Source organism: Morus notabilis, unplaced genomic scaffold (assembly GCF_000414095.1).
Source record: "Morus notabilis unplaced genomic scaffold, ASM41409v2 Scaffold1154, whole genome shotgun sequence".
In the NCBI taxonomy this organism is placed as follows: domain Eukaryota; kingdom Viridiplantae; phylum Streptophyta; class Magnoliopsida; order Rosales; family Moraceae; genus Morus; species Morus notabilis.
Window position 1 is genome coordinate 17,554 of NW_010359557.1, and position 17,679 is coordinate 35,232.

Below are 17,679 nucleotides of genomic sequence, written 5' to 3' on the forward strand. Positions count from 1 at the left end.
CCCAACCAAAATCTATATTTGAGTGTTTAAAAAATTGCATTAAGTTCAGACTCAGATGTAATGTTTAACCCAATTAAAAAAAAAAAAAAAAAAAAACCAGCTCCTAGGATTTTGCCGTTTGAACCCTGATTTGGACTCATGCTAAGTTGTATAACAATAATTTATATATTGCCTATCAGGAAAAAAAAAAAAAAAAAAAAAAGCATATTCATTTATAAGTAGTCTCCCATACTCCCACTCCTTTCGTCTTCTTTTTCCCCTCGTCTCTAATTCTGACATTCATTTGACTAAGGTTTTTTTTTTTTTTTTTTTTTTTTTTTTTTTTTTTTTAAAAAAAAAAACATGTATCACTTGGACCTCAATTTGTGCCGGTCGTTAGTTTCGTCCATACAAAGCACGAGCTAGTTGTGTTGTCCTATTTAGTTTTATTGTTTTTCATGTGATTTCATATGATTTTCTCTCAGATGGCCATTTGAGGCTAAATTCATATGCAAAGTTTAATTTTCGATAAGTAATCGTTTTGTACCTAAAATTTTCTTTTTGACCGATTAGTTCTTCAACTTATTAGTTTTAGCATTTTCAATCACTCATCTTAAACTTGACAATGAATAATAACATGAATTGAATGGGAGAATGTACAGAGACGCTAATACGGTTCGGAGCGGGTTCGGAGCGGGAATCATGTAACGTGGCATTAAAACTTGAATTTTAACATGCTCCAATTTTCAACAAAAAGCGTGACATGAATATTATACTTGTATAATTTCAAGTTGTCAAGCTGACTACCACAATTATTTTTACTAAATTTTTTTTTATAAGAAAAAAATCTCTTGTCAAATTCATGATCAGGGATAAAAATAAAAATAAAATCCGGAAAAAAATAAATAAAAGTTAATAAAATTGGCATTGCTCATAATCACGGAACATACAGAAAGTAACATGAAAATGTCATCTATTCACTTCATGTTTCTGGTATGTTTTTGTAGTAATAACACAAATAAGCTTAAGAGTAAATATATTGCTCATGCAAACCACAAGAATATATCGGGTACCTTAACTCTTAAGACGACTGCAAGCACAACATATAGCGAGAAGAAAACAGAAGCAGGAATAAAAAAAGGAATGAACAGCTGCTGCTAATGATGATATTTTCATTCTTTGATTCTCCACTTATGAGCGCTCCTGGGTCCGGTCGCAATGCCCTCGTAGTATTTGGATTCAAGTGTCTGTTCATTCCAAGCCTTGACAAAATCTGAAAACATTTCATGGGCAGACTCCGATGACAACTCGGAGAAAAACACTCTCTTCTCTTCTTTCAGCCATGTGGCAAATTCATTATTCTTTGAGAAGTAGTCATCCTTGGAGAGCTCTTGGAATTCGTGTTTCTGAGAGATGACAAATACACATTTTCGTCACAAAATCAAAATGTTCAAGCAAACACAATAAATACAAACAGCTCACCAACTCAAAACTATACTGATCAAAATTTCAAAATCATACCACGTGACTAATGTACACTACTTCTGCTTAAAGTTCATTTTTCTTAATGTTACCAAACAGTACTGATATCAAGATGCAACAAAACAAAAGCTTTCACATTTCAAACATTTTGATAGCTTCTAATTCTTTAGACGATTTTTTTTTTAATGTTAATAATCCAGCTCTCTAAAAGAGACAGAAATTTGAGGTTACACAGTCAGTTCAGTTTGTTCAAGCACTCAGTTTCCCTTGAGCACACACTCGCTGTCTTTCCGCAGGTTTTTTGTATTTAACTCAATACTCAGGCACAATATTCCAGCTAATTAACTAACAAGAATGATCAAACCAGACACCCTATTATACCCAACTATCAGAAACCTTGCAAATTTTAGACACAACCAAAAATCTAAATCTCATAAAGACCCTATCCTTTTCGAATAATGCCGCATTGTTGAAGCAAAAAAAAGAAGAGTTTCTGCTCGTTTTAACTCTTATTAAGACTATGACTAGAGATTAGCAATGTCTATGGGTGAAAGTACAAGTTCATGGAAAATTTAAGAAAAGAAACCCAAATTAAAGCATGAGAAATGATTAGACATTAAAGTACAAAGCTAAAACATTAAAACTGAGTAAGATTATTACTGAGTCGCGAACGCCTTTTCGGTGTTTACCCTTGTGCTTATCCTTGGATTTCCTTTCTGATACAGAATAACAAACAAATAATATTAAACACCTCAAATCTGAAAGTTCGGACAAGTCGTAAACCAATTTTTTCCCCTTTTTTTCTTTTCTCAATATATATATATTCATGTATGTATTACGATATACCTTTATCAGAATGGCGTTTGGAGTGCTTATGCGAGCTTTTCTTGTCCTTATCCCTTACCTTCTCTTTCTTATCACTCTTTCTACTTTTCCTTTCCTCATCTTCAGATTTATGCCGTTTTCTTCTTCCCTCCTCTGAATTTCACCACCAAAATAAAAAAAAGGAAAAAACCTAAAGAAGTATCAGAAGAAAAATGTGATACTATTACAGTTAGGTCAGCAGAAATTATAAATTGAAAATTTGTAATTGCGTAGTTTAAAAAAGAACCATAAATTCATTCATTGTAGCTCAAAATTTATAATTAATGCGAACAAACCTAAATAAAACCTAAAAAAATTAAGAAAATTTCCTATATTCCATGTTCATTAGAACTATACGAAACAAACAAAAAAAAAAAACAAACAAAATGAAAAGAAAAGAAAAGATTTTTGTGAGTACCTTCAGAATCTGAAGAAGAGCTTCTCTTTCTATTCTTCTTGTCCTTGGATTTCCGGTCGCTTCCCATTTGGAAGTTTCAGGTGTGCTTAACAGAGACAGAGAAGGAGACACTCGAAACAAACGACGAGAAAATGCTCTTAAACACGGAAAGCGAATCTCCGTTGTGCCCTTTATTCTTCATCATCTAAAGCGGTGTAGAAATGAATAATAATGTAATTTCGATGATCAAAATTGGGCTTCTAGAACCAACTTCCTTCAAAGGCCCAGAGAGTTAGGCCCTTGAAGACGATGATACCAGTAAAGCCTAAGTGGTTGCGCGACAGCTTCGTTGTCGTTTTGACTCGTTCTCGCTCTAGTGTTTGTATCTTTTGAGGTCGTTTTTTTGCATTGACATTTTGTCCATTATTTTCAAATTTTTTTATTGTCGTTTCAAGTTATTGCGTGGCATAAGTATTTGTTTCCATTTTAAATTTGATGTCCTTTATTTTTATTTTTGACGTTATTTGTTGTTTTTATTTATGTTATCTTTATTTTATCCCATTATGGTTCTACTGTCGTTAATTTCCTTATGTTGTCGTTTCTCACGTGGCCATCGTTTTCCAAGTTATTGTGGTTTTATCCTTCCTTTCCGTTTCTATTAGTTATTATCTGTTTCCTCAAAAAAAAAAAAAAAAAAAGTTATTATCTGTCGTCTAGGCTCTGTTTATTTTCTGCGGATTTTTTTTGTCGTTTTTATTTTTTTTATGTCGTTTATACAGCGCTGTCGTTTCTCTCCTTTCTATCATTCATTGTCGTTTTACAGGTTGCTTCGTTTCTTTTCTTCTCTTGCTATTATATTGTTTTCTGCTATTTATTATATCTCGGGGTCGTTTTTTTTAAAAAAAAAAAAAAAGGAAAAATCAAATAATTTTAAGAATTTTTAACAATTCTTATCTTTGTATTAAATATAGTTGTTTGCGTGGTAAATGTAATATTATTCTACTTAAAGGATATTTTAAATGGGAAAGTTAAAACAAAATAAAGATTAACTAATATCGCGGTAAATAAACATTTTCAATCGTTAAAGGAACCTCTCCGTTACATTTTCTTCATATTTTCTTTAATCTTTAATCTTTCTTGATCATTGATTCGGATTTAAACACTATAGAGTCGTAGTTAACCTTTCAAAGATAACATATAGAAAAGATGTTACAATATATCACTAATAAACTTGAATTAGAGTAGGAGAATTCAAATAATATTAAGATTAAGTAACAATTCTTATTTTTGTATTAAATATAGTTGTTTGCATGATAAACATAATATTCTTCTAGTTAAATTCTAAACGAGAAAGTTGAAACAAAACAAATATTATATAAGAAATTTTATTACCGTAGTAATAAAATTTCTTACCGCGGTAAATAAACATTTTTAATCATTAAAGGAATCTCTCCGTTACATTTTCCTTCATATTTTCTTTAACCTAATCTTCCTTGATCAATGATTCAGATCTAAACACTGTGGAGTCGTAGTTAACCTTTCAAAGATAACATAGAAAAATTGTTACACTTATATCATTATGAAACTTGAAAAAGAGTAAGAAAATTCAAATAATATTAAGATTAGGTGACAATTCTTATTTTTGTATTGAATATAGTTGTTTGCATGATAAACGTAATTTTTTTCTAGTTAAAGGTTATTCTAAATGGGAAAGTTAAAACAAAATAAAGTTAGAAATTTTATTACCATGGTAGTAAAATTTCCTACCGCGGTAAATAAACATTTCTAATCGTTAAAGGAACTTCTCAATTATATTTTCCTAATATTTTTTTTAATATTTAATCTTTCTTGATCATTGATTCGGATTTAAATATTGTAGAGTTGAAGTTAACCTTTCAAAAATAACATAGAAAAGTTGTTACACTTATATCACTATGAAACTTGAAAAAAAGTAGACAAAATTCAAATAATATTAAGATTATGAATGTAATGTTCTTATAGTTAAAGGATATTTTAAAAGAGAAAGTTGAAACAAAATAAAGATTAAGTTAGAAATTTTATTACTACGATAAATAAACTTTTCTAATCGTTAAAGGAACCTTTCTATTATATATTTTTCTCATATTTTATTGGGAGAAAGAGAGAAATAGGTCAAGACTTGAGATGAATCAAAATTAATAGGCTAATAATTTACATAAGTTAATAAATAGGCCAAATTACTGTTTTCGTCTATAACTTGTCAGGTTATGAACCATAACTTGACAAGTTATTATCCATAATTCACAGTTTTTATTCATAGCTTGTCTGGTTATAAACCATAACTTGACAAGTTTATCTATAATTTATCTGATTATAAACTATAACTTGACAAGTTATGACCTATTAATTTCTATAACTAAAAATAGTCCTATATACTTTCTTAAGCTTTTTATATTGACATATTTTCTACCGTATTTTTATTTTATTTAGTGTTTCATCTTCCTTTATCTTTAATTTGAATCTAGTGGAGTTATAGAAAATAAGTTACACTAACATAAACATGACTATTAATTGCCGTTCAGTTTCCGTCGTTTTCTATTGCTTCTCCAATATCATTTTTCTTTCCTTCTTTTTTTTTATTTTTTTTTTATTTTTCCTTCCTTGCCATTTCTTTTGGTTATTTGTCGTTTCCAATAATTTTTTTATAATTAATTTCGACGTAGTTACTCAAAAAAAAAAAAAAAAAAAAAAAAAAAAAAAAAAAATGTCGTTTCTGACGCCCTCTGTGTCCAACTGTCGAAACGGGTCCCTATTTTCCCAACCCAAGGATGCCCTTCCAGAAAGCCCAACTTAGCCTGACCAAAGAAGGATAAATTCGTCTTTTCATTCGTTTGTTTTTCTCACATTATAAAATAGCTCTCTCTGTCTCTCTCAATCTGTTCTTCTACATTTCCCGCGCTCTCTCTCTCTCTCCTCTCTTTCTCTCTCTAGGTGGAAAGATGTTACTCAAGAAGGTGAATGGGATGATAATCCTCGCTATATCCATCTTTGCCGTTCTCATCACCTTCTCAAACCCTAGAATCGACCCACAGAAATTCTTTGTGAGTCTCTCTTCTTCTTCTTCCGGAGAAGACTGTTTGGTTTACTCGCAATCTCCCTCCTTCGTCTCCTTGGCGTCCGTTCAAGATTCCTTCTCCTTCAATTCGGTCAGAACCGGTCTCGATTACGACTTCTATCGGAGTTCGTGCCCCGACGCCGAGAAGATCGTGGGGTCGACAATGGCGCAGATTTACTCCCAGCACAAGGATGTCTCCCCCGCTCTGCTTCGCCTTTTCTTCCATGATTGCTTCGTTCATGTAGGTTTCGATTCTTTTTCTTGATCTTTTTTAGGTCTTAATTGTTTTAATTACTTTCTGTCTTAGTTTGATCTTGATTTTAGTTTCTGCTTTGCGATTCTTGAAACTGTGCGATCTTTCCTTCAGTTAAGTTGTCAATGCATGGCTTTAATTCTTGGATGTTATTCTTCTTCTTTTTTCTGGTATTGATTCATTTGTGAAGTTTTATTTGGATACTGAGTGTTTTCAGTTTCCAGTAGTTCTGTTCTTTTTTCATTTAGTTAAGAACATGGAGGCTTTTCTTTTAGCACTTTAATTTGGTATTGAATTTCTATAATGACAATAATTTCTAAATATTCTGATTGTGACCTTGCTCGTAGTGTACTTCATCTACTATATTTTAAGATTCTTCAATCTGGATCAGTTACTTTTAACAACTTTTTGCTCTGTAAACTGGATTGCTTTCTTAAGATTTTGTGCTTAAACTGTATAGTGTTGTTGATCCTCCTTTCATAATGGGCTTGCTTTTCTTTCATTAGGGATGTGATGCTTCAATCCTATTGGATGATAGTTTTGGGGACAAAAATTACTCAGCCGAAAAGGACGCTGTTCCTAATAGGACCTTGAAAAGTTTGGACAAAATCGATCATATTAAGGGGGAATTGGAAAGAGTTTGTCCAGGAGTGGTTTCCTGCGCTGATATTATATCTCTTGCCACAAGAGACGGCATTGTCCTCGTATGTTGTATACTGTTCTGATTCTTTACAAGTCATGTTTTCTCCACCTCTTTTTGGGGTTCTCTCATATGTTCTTTTGTGTGTGAATCGCAGGCTGGTGGACCCTTCTATCCCGTTTTTACAGGTAGAAGAGACAGCATTAGATCCTACCATGATGAAGCATTGGCTGAGATTCCAAAACCCGATGATGATCTGACTCAGATACTACATCTATTTGCACTCAAAGGTTTTAATGAAAGAGAGACTGTTAGTCTTTTAGGTACTTTTATCCAAGCCCTCTGCTTTTGATCTTCTATGTTAGATAAGAGTTGAAAAAAGAGGGATTTTAGTCGTGACATGCTTTCTGGGTTTTGGTTCACATCTGAAGGAGGGCACAACATTGGGAAGATGAGCTGTGAGTTCATTCACAATCGCCTCTACAACTTCAATGGCACGGGTCAACCTGATCCCACTTTGGCACCCAATTTCCTCAATGAGATGAGACTGAGGTGCAGAGAAGATAATGGCACTCTTAGTAGAAATGGATTGTTTGAACGCATGCACTCAAGAGGTTCTGGTGAGTCTGCTTCAGGAAGGCCGTCCATTGAGGAATTATCATCCTCAGTGCCTTCTGGGGCAGATTTTGATACTCACTACTACCAGAGGTTGTTGATGGGAAGAGGGCTACTTTTTGCCGATCAACAATTGATGGCTGCTAAGAAGACTGAAGGATTGGTTAGAGCTTATGCTTCTGATGACGGATCAACCTTCCGAATTGACTTTGCGGGAGCGATGATGAAGATGTCAAACCTCAATGTTCTTACTGGTACACAAGGTCGGGTCCGACTGAACTGCTCCTTACCTCTTTTCAGCGCTAAGTGATAGTCCTGCAAGGATGAGCTACTTCAGCTTTTGTTCACAATTGTACGTATAGTCTCATTTTTTCTGTATTTTACCCATCTCACATTAGATTGATTCGATGACAATGAAGAGTTGTCACTACTAATCTGATTGAAAGAGCTGTATGTAAATCATGATTTAGCTGTGGAACTCTTTAGTTTCGTCTGTCCAAGGATGTGCCTGATTTTCCACATTCCATTGTTTCCGTTGTCCTGCCATTATCGATGGCGGATGGTAGCGAAAATGTAACGTGTTGACATCATATTAATCAAGTAACGCGCCTAGCTTTTGTATTTTCAGCACTATATAGGAAGTTCCCGACAAAGATGACCAAGAACGTTGTATATATGTTGAGCATAGGCATATATACAACGTTCTTTCAATTAATATTACTATTATTTGCAAAAAAGGAACAGAAAGTTCTACAAAATGGTAATTGTACAAGGAATTATGACAATGAAGTTTTATCTGTACATTTGGTGAGTGAAAACAATGGAATGCAGTTTCCTAAAAACTGTTTCAACGGACGAAATGTTGACATCAAAACCGTAAGTCTGCCCTCCATACTGTACATAAAGGTAATCTTTTGGTGATGCTGCCGGTGGTAGTACTTGCGAGATCTCTGGTAAACTTGTGGTTGGTGGTGGAGGTATATCTGCCTTCTTCATGGAGTAATAAACATCAGCTAAGAGAAGCCAGATGAGGTCAGGGTCCACAGACGCAAGTCCAGCAAGGGCATTCACAGACGCATCGCGAAGTCCCACAACGCCACTACATGCTATCCCCACCACCAGACCGCTGACCTTCTTGAGGACTATTTCCAATGCTGAAGCGCTCCTTTTGTTCCGGGCCAAATCGGCAATCATGTTGAGCACTGCAACCTGGACTTTCAGATTGGAAGTTTCAGCCATCGAGTCTTCCGGCAAAGTGGAAACACTTCGGTACGGAAGTTGCAGAGGCATTCTTTCTTTCTTCAAATTGGCCTTTCTCTGGAATGGGGACGAGGACAGGAGTTTCCAGAAGTGAGATCCGTCCGTATGGAAGCGACGAGAAAAGAAGTCTCCCCCACCGATTTGCACTACATGGCTTACCACGCTTAAACATCTTCGAACAGCCTACTAACAGAAAAAGAAATCACACAAACGTCAAATATGCATCAGTTAAAGATTGGTAAAACGCTAACAAAGAAATCCACATTCGCAATAAAACTTTTGAGGAAAGCATAATAGAGAAATAAATAACCACGCACCACTGGATTTTTGTGTTGAACACACGCAACCAGAAAAGGCCATATTTTGTTCATCGCTGGAAGTAACCTATTCTCGTCACTTCCATCTTCTGCAGCCTCTAGAGTATCTAGAAGATGATATAATGAATGCGATCGTATCACTTCTTCAATTGCTTCTTTTGTGCATCTCTCATGCCTATATGCTTCTTCCACTTTTGCTAATGCCGCAACACCTTCCTTCATATTCAGAAAGAGAAAACGTTGGAAAACGAACTAAAATAATGGAAATGCAAACAAAGACTCATCTAGTTCCTGTCAAAATTAAAGGGGAAAAAAAAAAGAAAAAAGGGCGGGCAAATCTCAATGACTCATCTTTCTGCTCGAATTTATTATCAAATTTGTTTTGCAGCATGTTTTGTATACCATCATTACAAAGTTGAAGCAATTGATAATCTTTGCAAGGTCAGAATCTTAGAAGCAAAAAAATTTCTTTGGATTCATAAAGTCTAAAACCAATGGACTAGTATGGTACCTCGACTATATCTAGAGCCACCAAACAAGCAGCTTGATTCGCGGAAGCTAGTAGAGGGGTTGCAGCCACAATACAAGAACCAGCAATAGATCCAACTGTCCGTCTATATCTCTTTGAGTCATTCAACTTAAACAAACGGTTCTCCCATTGCTCTACATGAAAATTTGAAATACATCACCATTACAAATAAGAACGGATGCACAATTTCAGTATAATACTAGGATCTCAAAAGGCCCCTTTGTACTATATATATCATAACTCATTGACTTAAAGAATGAATAAATAAAAATAAAATTTGCAGAAACCAAGAATTTGTTTCTTCTCTTTTAACCTTTCATTTTCCCATTCAATTGGTTCGAGGGGTTGAGATTGCAACAACTTCTAGTGATATAAATGGCAGACTGAAGATTAAATAAAAATAAAATTTGCAGAAACCAAGAATTTGTTTCTTCTCTTTTAACCTTTCATTTTCCCATTCAATTGGTTCGAGGGGTAGAGATTGCAACAACTTCTAGTGATATAAATGGCTGACTGAAGAAAGATAAATATTTACACAAAAGTTGGTTATATTCGGAGCACATATTTTGTTAGTCCATGTAATTTTCTCAATCATCTTGAATCTTTATTACAGTTATATCTTATGACCATAGACCTATAACTTCACATTTAAATCCATGCAGAAAGACAACAATTGAAAACACACATCTAAGATAGAAAGAGGAAATAGAAAACAAAAGTAATCACCTGTCTCCATGTCATGCATATCGATGTCCGAATTATCATGTAATTCCATAAGCTGTTCGGATTCTGCCATTTCCTTCATTTCAATATCAGATATTGCAGTCTTAACATGCAAATAATAGGACTCTGCTTGTTCAGGCAATAAATTGGCCTCGCGCTTTGATGCCTTGCCAATTTCTGAAACAGCCTAGAGAGTGAAAAAAAAAAAAAAAAAAATCAACAACGAGATAATAGTTCTATATTAGCAAACACATAAATTTTAGGAATAAGCGATTGGACGACAATACATATCACTGATTACAATGTCAGCGATCACTAGTTAGCTGTTCAAATCAAAATGTATGATCGTGATTGTAATCTAATCAGATACTAGCTCAACAAGGCTATAACGCAACTAAACAAAAACTTTGCCAGTTTATCTAGCCACTCATCTGCTTGCCATAACACAAGCATCAAGGAAGACTGAAACTGGACGCAACAAATTACATTTTTCAATAGCTACAAAATTGAAAATAAAAATAAAAATGTGTTTTTAAAACACTAGTTAACATGTTTAGGATAAAGTTTTCATCTCCATTTCCTTTCTTTTTTCTCCATTCCTTTCCAGTAATAGATGGAAAAAAGAAAAAAAAAATTCTAGTGTTTGTTCTCACCCAATTCTTTCAATGTCATTCTTGATAGTTCTCCCTATCAATCTAAGCAACTGAGAAATTTATAACTGCTGAATGAACTTCGAATATATTCAGGTCCAAAGAGTAAATGTGGTCACGAACTATAGTTCCATAGTATAGCTCCTAACAAGTGTTTGAATAGCACCCAAAAAAAATGAAAACCAAAAAAATGTTTGAAGTGTTGATATTTCACAAACTACATAAACAAGGGGAAAAAAACGACCTTTAGAAAGGGAGTCGTTAATTCAGGGTGTTGATGCCTACCAAGAATTTCAAGTTCCAGTGAGACAGAGCGCATCTGCGAATTTTATACACCAGATAATGAGCATTACAACCAAAAAGCATCCATATGTTGAAATTTCATATTTAATTCAACATATCATCACTAAAGGTGCACACATAAGAAGGTTCATGATATTATAATCCTGCGCAAATCACAGATCTTTTTTTTTTTCCTCTCTCATTCCTCAAATCCTCACCACCAAAAATAAAACCAAAAACCGAAGGAAACTTAAACTATGCAATTGAACAAATCAGGACCATTAAAACATTTATTACGTCGAGTGTAGAAAGTGTACCGGTTCTTCTAACAGAGGCAATATCTTATTTGCCACTCCAATGTACGAAAGCATGGCGGCAAGCACATTCGGGACATGAGGGTTAAGATCCAAGTGGCGTAGCTGCCGACATATCGAATCGATCACATAATCGGCATTTGCCAATACTAGGTGACCAACCTATAAGATCATTGGAAGAAAAAAGTCAGAGCCTAATGAATCACAAAACACAGGTATATTTCACAAACAAAATCTTACCGTCGGATATCCAGATTTTGCAGCAAGGACGTGTAAAACAGCATCAGAAGCACTTCTCACATGGTAGTTTGACGAAATAAGATTCTCAAGCAATAAATACAGTGACGAATGAAGAAACCCACTGGAGGAAAAATCTTCCCCAAGACAGATATTAATGATGCCTATTCCTTCTATAATAACCTGTTGGAGGAAAAACAAAGCTAGAATCAATTATTTATAACTCACAAAGCAAACATAATAGAGAAGGAAGATTTATATTTCCTGGTGTAGCATAGCTGTATCGCGGAAGACATGTAAACTGATATCACCATCTTCACAATCACGATCGGCAACAGAATATTTATTTTCCATTGGAAGATCCCAGACTTCTGGAGATAGATACTCATGTAATATTCTACCAACACAGTCTATCAGGTGATTCCTTATGCCCTTTTCACATGAAACTTTCCAATTTGATTCAATAAGCATGCTTTTACAAGGCCGACTATAAGTAAAACATGAATTGGGTTCTTGAACTTCTTTTTCCTTTATCCGTGACTTCTGAAACATCCTTGCGAAACAATTGATTGACTGATCCGATATACCAAATATCATCTCATTTAAAATACAGACTGCAGTGCCCGCCTGTCGTATCAACTGTCCTGAACCATTTCTATTATACCAAGACTGCCAATTCTCTTTGTTATATTGCTTCATGCGAACTTCAGAAACCAACTTGCGCAAGTAACCAAGAGGAATTTCGGTAACAAGCGACAAATTCACTCCACCTCTAAAGTCTAGCAAGAAAGAGAAGTAAAATTAGCTGATGTGCGTATGAAAAAAAGGATAGAAGATTAAAAAGGAAAAGTAAATTCAAAGTCTTGAAATGACCTGCCATTAAGGATAAACCTACTAGTCTTAGAATTCCTGCAAGAGCTTGGTAGAGTTTCATACTCCCAACATAAACAAACCAAGGAGGCATGCGGGGTAATTCGTAATTCTTCTGTGTGTTTTCCTCCAGGTATGTCACTTGTTTTTCTTGACCAATCACGGGCTTCGAAACTTTAGGAGTAGCAGATATTGCAGTCAGGGGATCGCTAGTCAAATTAGATAAGGCTTTCAGCTCAGCAACAGAGTCAAAATATCCTATGGAGGAAGTCCTTATGAGCTTGTCAAGAGAACCAGCAAATACAGAGTTTTGACTAAAACAAAGGGAAAAAACTTCCAAGAATCGAGCAGCTGTTACCTAAAATATAAACCAACGTCATAAAAAACTTGATTAAAAAAAGCCTATCTATTTAAGTTCAAAGAACAAATTATCAAACCAAAATTAGTCATTACTATACATGTACATACAACTTAAAATGTTAATGATTGGAACCCACAAGACTGAGAGCTAGTTTGATGCAAGAGCAGTGGAACATAACAAAGAGTCATTTAAATTTCTAGAGTACATTTCAAGGGGACACAACATGAGCGACCAAATCATTTAGCCTGAGTCAATTCGAGTTCTCTCTCTTTCAAATCTTAAATTCATAATCATCGAGTGCATTAGTCCGTATGTTTCATGGGATTTTCTGATGTGAGAACTAAATAATCGGTATCACAAATTAAAGGGGAAAAAAGAGCACATACAGGAGACTGAAGGAGACGATCAACTAAAAAGTGCGGACCAGAATAATATATAATCACGAGCAACTGCTGAGCTTGTGAGATTGCTAGAGATTCCTCACTCCCAAGCACTACTTTTGGGAGCCTATCAATGAGTCTGGTCAAAGAAACATTATTAATTTAGCCGTAAAAAATCCTCTCATAGAGTAGTTTGGTCAGTTCAATCAAGTCCAAGATCATCTCCTATTAATGAAGCACAAACCTATTGAAAATATCTGCAACATCCTGCTCCAGTTGCTTGTTGCCGATCGATGAGAATGAATGTTCAAGGAACTCCTGCGCAGCTGCTGAAACCTCTTCAGATTCATCAACAACCAAAGCACATACACACTCCTACACAAAGGCAAGTTGTGACACACAATAAGTACTTGAGGAAGAGAGCACCTCGTGTCATTTCTTTGAGAGGTTAAAGGGTAATCCTTATGTGCAAACAAGAACATAAAAGAGAAAATGGGAAAAGTCTAGGTAGCATGGAGCCACAATAAACGAAATAGTATTCTTGTTGGTGGCCAGTTTTCTTGGGTTCCAGAGGAACCTTGCACTCATATTGTTTGAATGGCGTAGAAATATAGGTCTCTAGAGCATATCATGATAAGATATATTTTCTTACTGTTTTACAAGAGGACATAAATCAATTTTGAAGAAACTGAATCATCTGTTTCTTCGGCTTACCAAAAGCATTAATCTGCTCTTTTTCAGCGTGCACCTGCACTTTGATAGCAGACCTTGGATAGCAGCTAGGAGTCCTTGTCGCACTCTTTTTGCTGGATGAATGCACATCTGGCAAACATTTGAAAGATGAAAGACTTACTCATTAAGTAGCAAGATTACCAGTTTAAACATTGAAAAGGGGAGGAAAAAATGAATTGCGACAAGCCAATGAATAACTAGCATGAATTCAAAGGGATGAATATTTTACATCTGGAAAAGTCGCAGCCAATAGCTTATCCACGTGAGCTGAAGTTTTCTCAATCCAGTCTTTTGTACGACTTACATTTAGATCTCCAATCCCCTTTCTAGAGTCGGTTCTATGTTCATTCAGTTCGGGTTCAGGACTAATCACTTTCGGCTCTTGACCACTCGGTTCTCCTGCTACAAATCTGCTTTGACTTTGCTGGGCCTTGAAAGGCAAGTTACGGAGCTCCTCCATCAATGCTTGGGTGGACATAGACTTGTTTGAAATGATATCAGCAGTAGTTTTCAGGGAAGTCTCTAGGCTAGCCATATTAGCATCATCATGTAGAACTATCATGAGAAACTCAGCCAAACCTCTAAGCGCTTGATCAATGGCTTGAACACTTCCAGCAGCTCCACTAGCCATTGCTTTTGAGGCATGTAAAACTTTTGTAAACTGACTAACAATGCCAGGTAAAAAGAAAGCTAATGCATCAGCAGAACCGACCTGCAGTAATGTTGTGGATGAAACTAACCAAAATTTCTCACACAGAAGTAACAACTGGACAAGCAAAAGCAATCTAATGCATTGGGATTAGCCAACATTTTACTCACTCGACCCATGACACTTTCAATGATGCACAGCTCAAAAAAGTTGGATATGTCTAAGTTTTCCAGTTAGAAAGCTGAATAAATAAATAAAATTTTCATAAACTTACAGTGAAAAAATTTGCATATTAGAGAACTTTTTAGTTGTTTTAAAATTTCTATTTTATGTTGATGCCAATTCAACTCGGAACCATAGTAAAAACTAAAAACTAGTTTAAGCCTTCTAAGTTCCAGGCCTTGTTGATTGAGTGTGACAAACTAGTTTATGCCTTCTAAGTTCCAGGCCTTGTTGATTGAGTGTGACAAACTAGTTTATGCCTTCTAAGTTCCAGGCCTTGTTGATTGAGTGTGACAAACTAGTTTATGCCTTCTAAGTTGCAGGCCTTGTTGATTGAGTGTGACAAACTAGTTTATGCCTTCTAAGTTCCAGGCCTTGTTGATTGAGTGTGACAAACTAGTTTACGCCTTCTAAGTTCCAGGCCTTGTTGATTGAGTGTGACGTCAAATCTCCAAAGGTTGGAACTCGTTACTAACAGTCAAAGACATTACCTTAGCAACAAGCACACGCATGGTCATAAAGGCTTCAATACGAAGCTTTGCACTGCCTCTATGTCCTCTTGCAACCTCAGTGTCAGCCGCCTTTTGTACAAAACCACAAGAAAATAATAAAATAAGAAAACACATTATGTTTACAGGTCAACCAATCGTTAACTAAAGTGATTACACATACTTTGAGAAGAAGAGATAGCCAGTGTCCAACAGCAGCCGAGGAAGCTTGAGACTGAAGAAATGCAATTAAACATTCGGCCGGTTCTGAATCATACTTTGCAGATCTAACAGGCATGGTTTTCAAATCTCTACTGTCTAAAAGCAATGGCAGATGAAAGGTTTGTTTACACGTACAGGACTCATCGGAGCATGGAATCAAACTTGAAATCAGTGCCCTGAAACACTTAATGATTCCTTCACGGAACTCTTCTGAAGCATCAGATGGAGAAAGTAGAGCCCCATAAGTCAATTTTTTCATGACTACAACCATCTGCAATAGGATATTAATATTACCACTCATTAAGTTTTAGACAAAAACTACCCCTTATTAATTATAAAGTGCGTCTTTAAGATAAGATATAAACTGTCATATGACTTTCAAGCAAAATAAAATAATAATATTAAAAAAGGGATGCCCCACTTGTGTCAATTGACATTATATTTAAGAGTAAACTCTCTTTAGTTACCAACTTCAGGCATGAATGAGTATGATAGGAATATCGAACTGTGAAGAAACAATCTTTTTCTATTAAAAAACAAACAGGAAACAAGGTCTTGAAAAGGCAATAGAACAAACAGAAGCAGAATACAACCATTTCATAATTTTAATTAGAACGGTCCAATTATGCAGTTGAAAAGTGAGTCAAAAGTATCTAAGAGATACAGAGAGATACAACAGGAAACAGGACAAAATAACTCTTCTTTGTAAAATTTCTCCATCTCCCAGCTCGAAGGAGGAATTACATAGACCACTTGTAATCGTAATATACAACAAAGAACATCTTGGTACTAAGTCGTTGCCTGATTTAGACTAAACTATTAGGCCATAATTAAATATAAATTGAAATATCAACATAAAAACTATATCTCAAATCAGATTACCTGTTCCACTGATCCTAGATGACACTTGATGAGAAGTTCCTCCAGACACTGCAGCACACCTTCTGCCACTTGATCACCGACTTTGGGAGGCGTTTTCGAGCCATTAGAGCTTTCAAATTTACCTTCAGAATCAACCTTCTGCGGGGATCTAGATGCAACCGCCGCATCCAGTAGAAGCAGCAATGGGAACAAAGCATAACTGGAAAATAAATACAAATAAACACATCAGCCATACACATAAAAACAAACACATATACAAGATGTAGACACCTAAAACAATATTAATGACAAACCAAAACCCCGGTGTAACCGAATTTTCATAATTTGGCATAACTATATAATCTGTAGAAAGCACAAATGGCTAAATACGCTAACGTATCAGTTTCCTGAAAAGGGTCAAGATTAAACGAGCACAAAAAAAAAAAAAAAAAAAAAAAAAAAAGAGACGACAACAACAACAACATCAAAATTCATAAAACCAGCTTGGAAGTAAAAGCAACTAAAAAGATTAAAAATTTAACCCTAAGAAGCTGATCTTTAATTGATTTCTATACGCACAAACAGTTTAAAAAATTGCATTTTCATCTGTTAATTTGTATAAAAATTAAAATTCACGACTTTAAGGCAATGAAGCAAAATTGAACGAGGAAGAGAGAGGTCTCACTCGAAGAAGGGCTGAAGAGAATCTGGTGGAGATTGGCGAAGGAATTCAAGAAGCGACGGAATCGCGGAGGAATGCTTCTTTGGGTTTTGGAGAAGCTCCAGAAGCTCTAAGCAGTACGGCTTTAGCTTCTCGAACATTCTGCTTCTTGTTCCTCCTCCTCCTCCTTCTTCTTCGTCTTTATCGTCTTCCATGGCTGTTGTAGCTTCTTCTGGGCAATCGTTGATTTCCACCATTTTCAAGATTGGAGAGCAAGAGAGAGGGAAGAACTGAGAATCGGAATGGAGAGTGTTCCAGGAATAACGAGGAGAAAACCTGGGAAACCTTCAGAAATTTTTATTTCATTTTGTTTTATTTTCCTTCTTTTCTTTTGAGCTTGAAATAACCTTTTTTTTTTCCCCAATAAATAACGGCGTAAAAGTCTAAAAAAAAAAACGACGTAAAAGTACTAATGAGAGAAAACGGCATGTCGCTTAAAAAGCAAACCGCATATTTTCATTATAATTACAAGATAGAAGTAAACGACGAGTCGTTACAAGAACAAAAAACGAGAAGTCGTTTTATGGAGAAAAAAAC

General features: G+C 35.3%; 3 protein-coding genes across 4 annotated transcripts; 1 reads left to right on the forward strand and 2 right to left on the reverse strand.

Annotated features, from left to right (window-relative positions):
- Positions 1–1,124: 1,124 nt before the first annotated feature.
- Positions 1,125–2,862, reverse strand: LOC21399284 (U1 small nuclear ribonucleoprotein 70 kDa). Its single transcript, XM_010094717.2, has 4 exons — positions 2,744–2,862; positions 2,308–2,439; positions 2,122–2,177; positions 1,125–1,385 (listed from the first exon to the last, which is right to left on the reverse strand). Exons 1-4 carry the CDS (start codon positions 2,808–2,810, stop codon positions 1,152–1,154), a joined length of 489 nt encoding a protein of 162 aa, XP_010093019.1. The 5' UTR covers positions 2,811–2,862; the 3' UTR covers positions 1,125–1,151.
- A 2,800-nt stretch (positions 2,863–5,662) lies between these two features.
- On the forward strand, positions 5,663–7,838 carry LOC21399285 (putative Peroxidase 48). Its single transcript, XM_010094718.2, has 4 exons — positions 5,663–6,057; positions 6,576–6,773; positions 6,867–7,032; positions 7,141–7,838. Exons 1-4 carry the CDS (start codon positions 5,701–5,703, stop codon positions 7,632–7,634), a joined length of 1,215 nt encoding a protein of 404 aa, XP_010093020.1. The 5' UTR covers positions 5,663–5,700; the 3' UTR covers positions 7,635–7,838.
- A 224-nt stretch (positions 7,839–8,062) lies between these two features.
- LOC21399286 lies at positions 8,063–17,462 on the reverse strand. Of its 2 annotated transcripts, none has more exons than XM_024163369.1 (17): positions 17,107–17,462; positions 16,443–16,641; positions 15,523–15,831; positions 15,342–15,431; positions 14,209–14,640; positions 13,962–14,069; positions 13,492–13,622; positions 13,254–13,386; positions 12,510–12,864; positions 11,901–12,415; positions 11,640–11,819; positions 11,403–11,561; positions 11,048–11,122; positions 10,157–10,340; positions 9,413–9,564; positions 8,902–9,117; positions 8,063–8,767 (listed from the first exon to the last, which is right to left on the reverse strand). In XM_024163369.1, exons 1-17 carry the CDS (start codon positions 17,337–17,339, stop codon positions 8,117–8,119), a joined length of 4,122 nt encoding a protein of 1,373 aa, XP_024019137.1. In that variant the 5' UTR covers positions 17,340–17,462; the 3' UTR covers positions 8,063–8,116. The 2 variants fall into 2 exon arrangements, with proteins under 2 accessions (XP_024019137.1, XP_024019136.1); XM_024163368.1 differs by having other exon boundaries at positions 14,209–14,691.
- Positions 17,463–17,679: the final 217 nt, after the last annotated feature.

Excerpts from the sequence above, each read along its gene's own strand:
- LOC21399285 (XM_010094718.2), top strand. The coding sequence starts at position 5,701 with ATGTTACTCAAGAAGGTGAATGGGATGATAATCCTCGCTATATCCATC. Across the intron at positions 6,058-6,575 it reads TCCATGATTGCTTCGTTCAT|GGATGTGATGCTTCAATCCT; the intron begins GTAGGTTTCGAT and ends TTCTTTCATTAG. Across the intron at positions 6,774-6,866 it reads CAAGAGACGGCATTGTCCTC|GCTGGTGGACCCTTCTATCC; the intron begins GTATGTTGTATA and ends TGTGAATCGCAG.
- LOC21399284 (XM_010094717.2), bottom strand. The coding sequence starts at position 2,810 with ATGGGAAGCGACCGGAAATCCAAGGACAAGAAGAATAGAAAGAGAAGC. Across the intron at positions 2,440-2,743 it reads CTCTTCTTCAGATTCTGAAG|AGGAGGGAAGAAGAAAACGG; the intron begins GTACTCACAAAA and ends GGTGAAATTCAG. Across the intron at positions 2,178-2,307 it reads CAAACGCCATTCTGATAAAG|AAAGGAAATCCAAGGATAAG; the intron begins GTATATCGTAAT and ends ATTCTGTATCAG.
- LOC21399286 (XM_024163368.1), bottom strand. The coding sequence starts at position 17,339 with ATGGTGGAAATCAACGATTGCCCAGAAGAAGCTACAACAGCCATGGAA. Across the intron at positions 14,692-15,341 it reads TGCGTGTGCTTGTTGCTAAG|GTCGGTTCTGCTGATGCATT; the intron begins GTAATGTCTTTG and ends ACATTACTGCAG. Across the intron at positions 12,865-13,253 it reads ATCGTCTCCTTCAGTCTCCT|GTAACAGCTGCTCGATTCTT; the intron begins GTATGTGCTCTT and ends TTTATATTTTAG.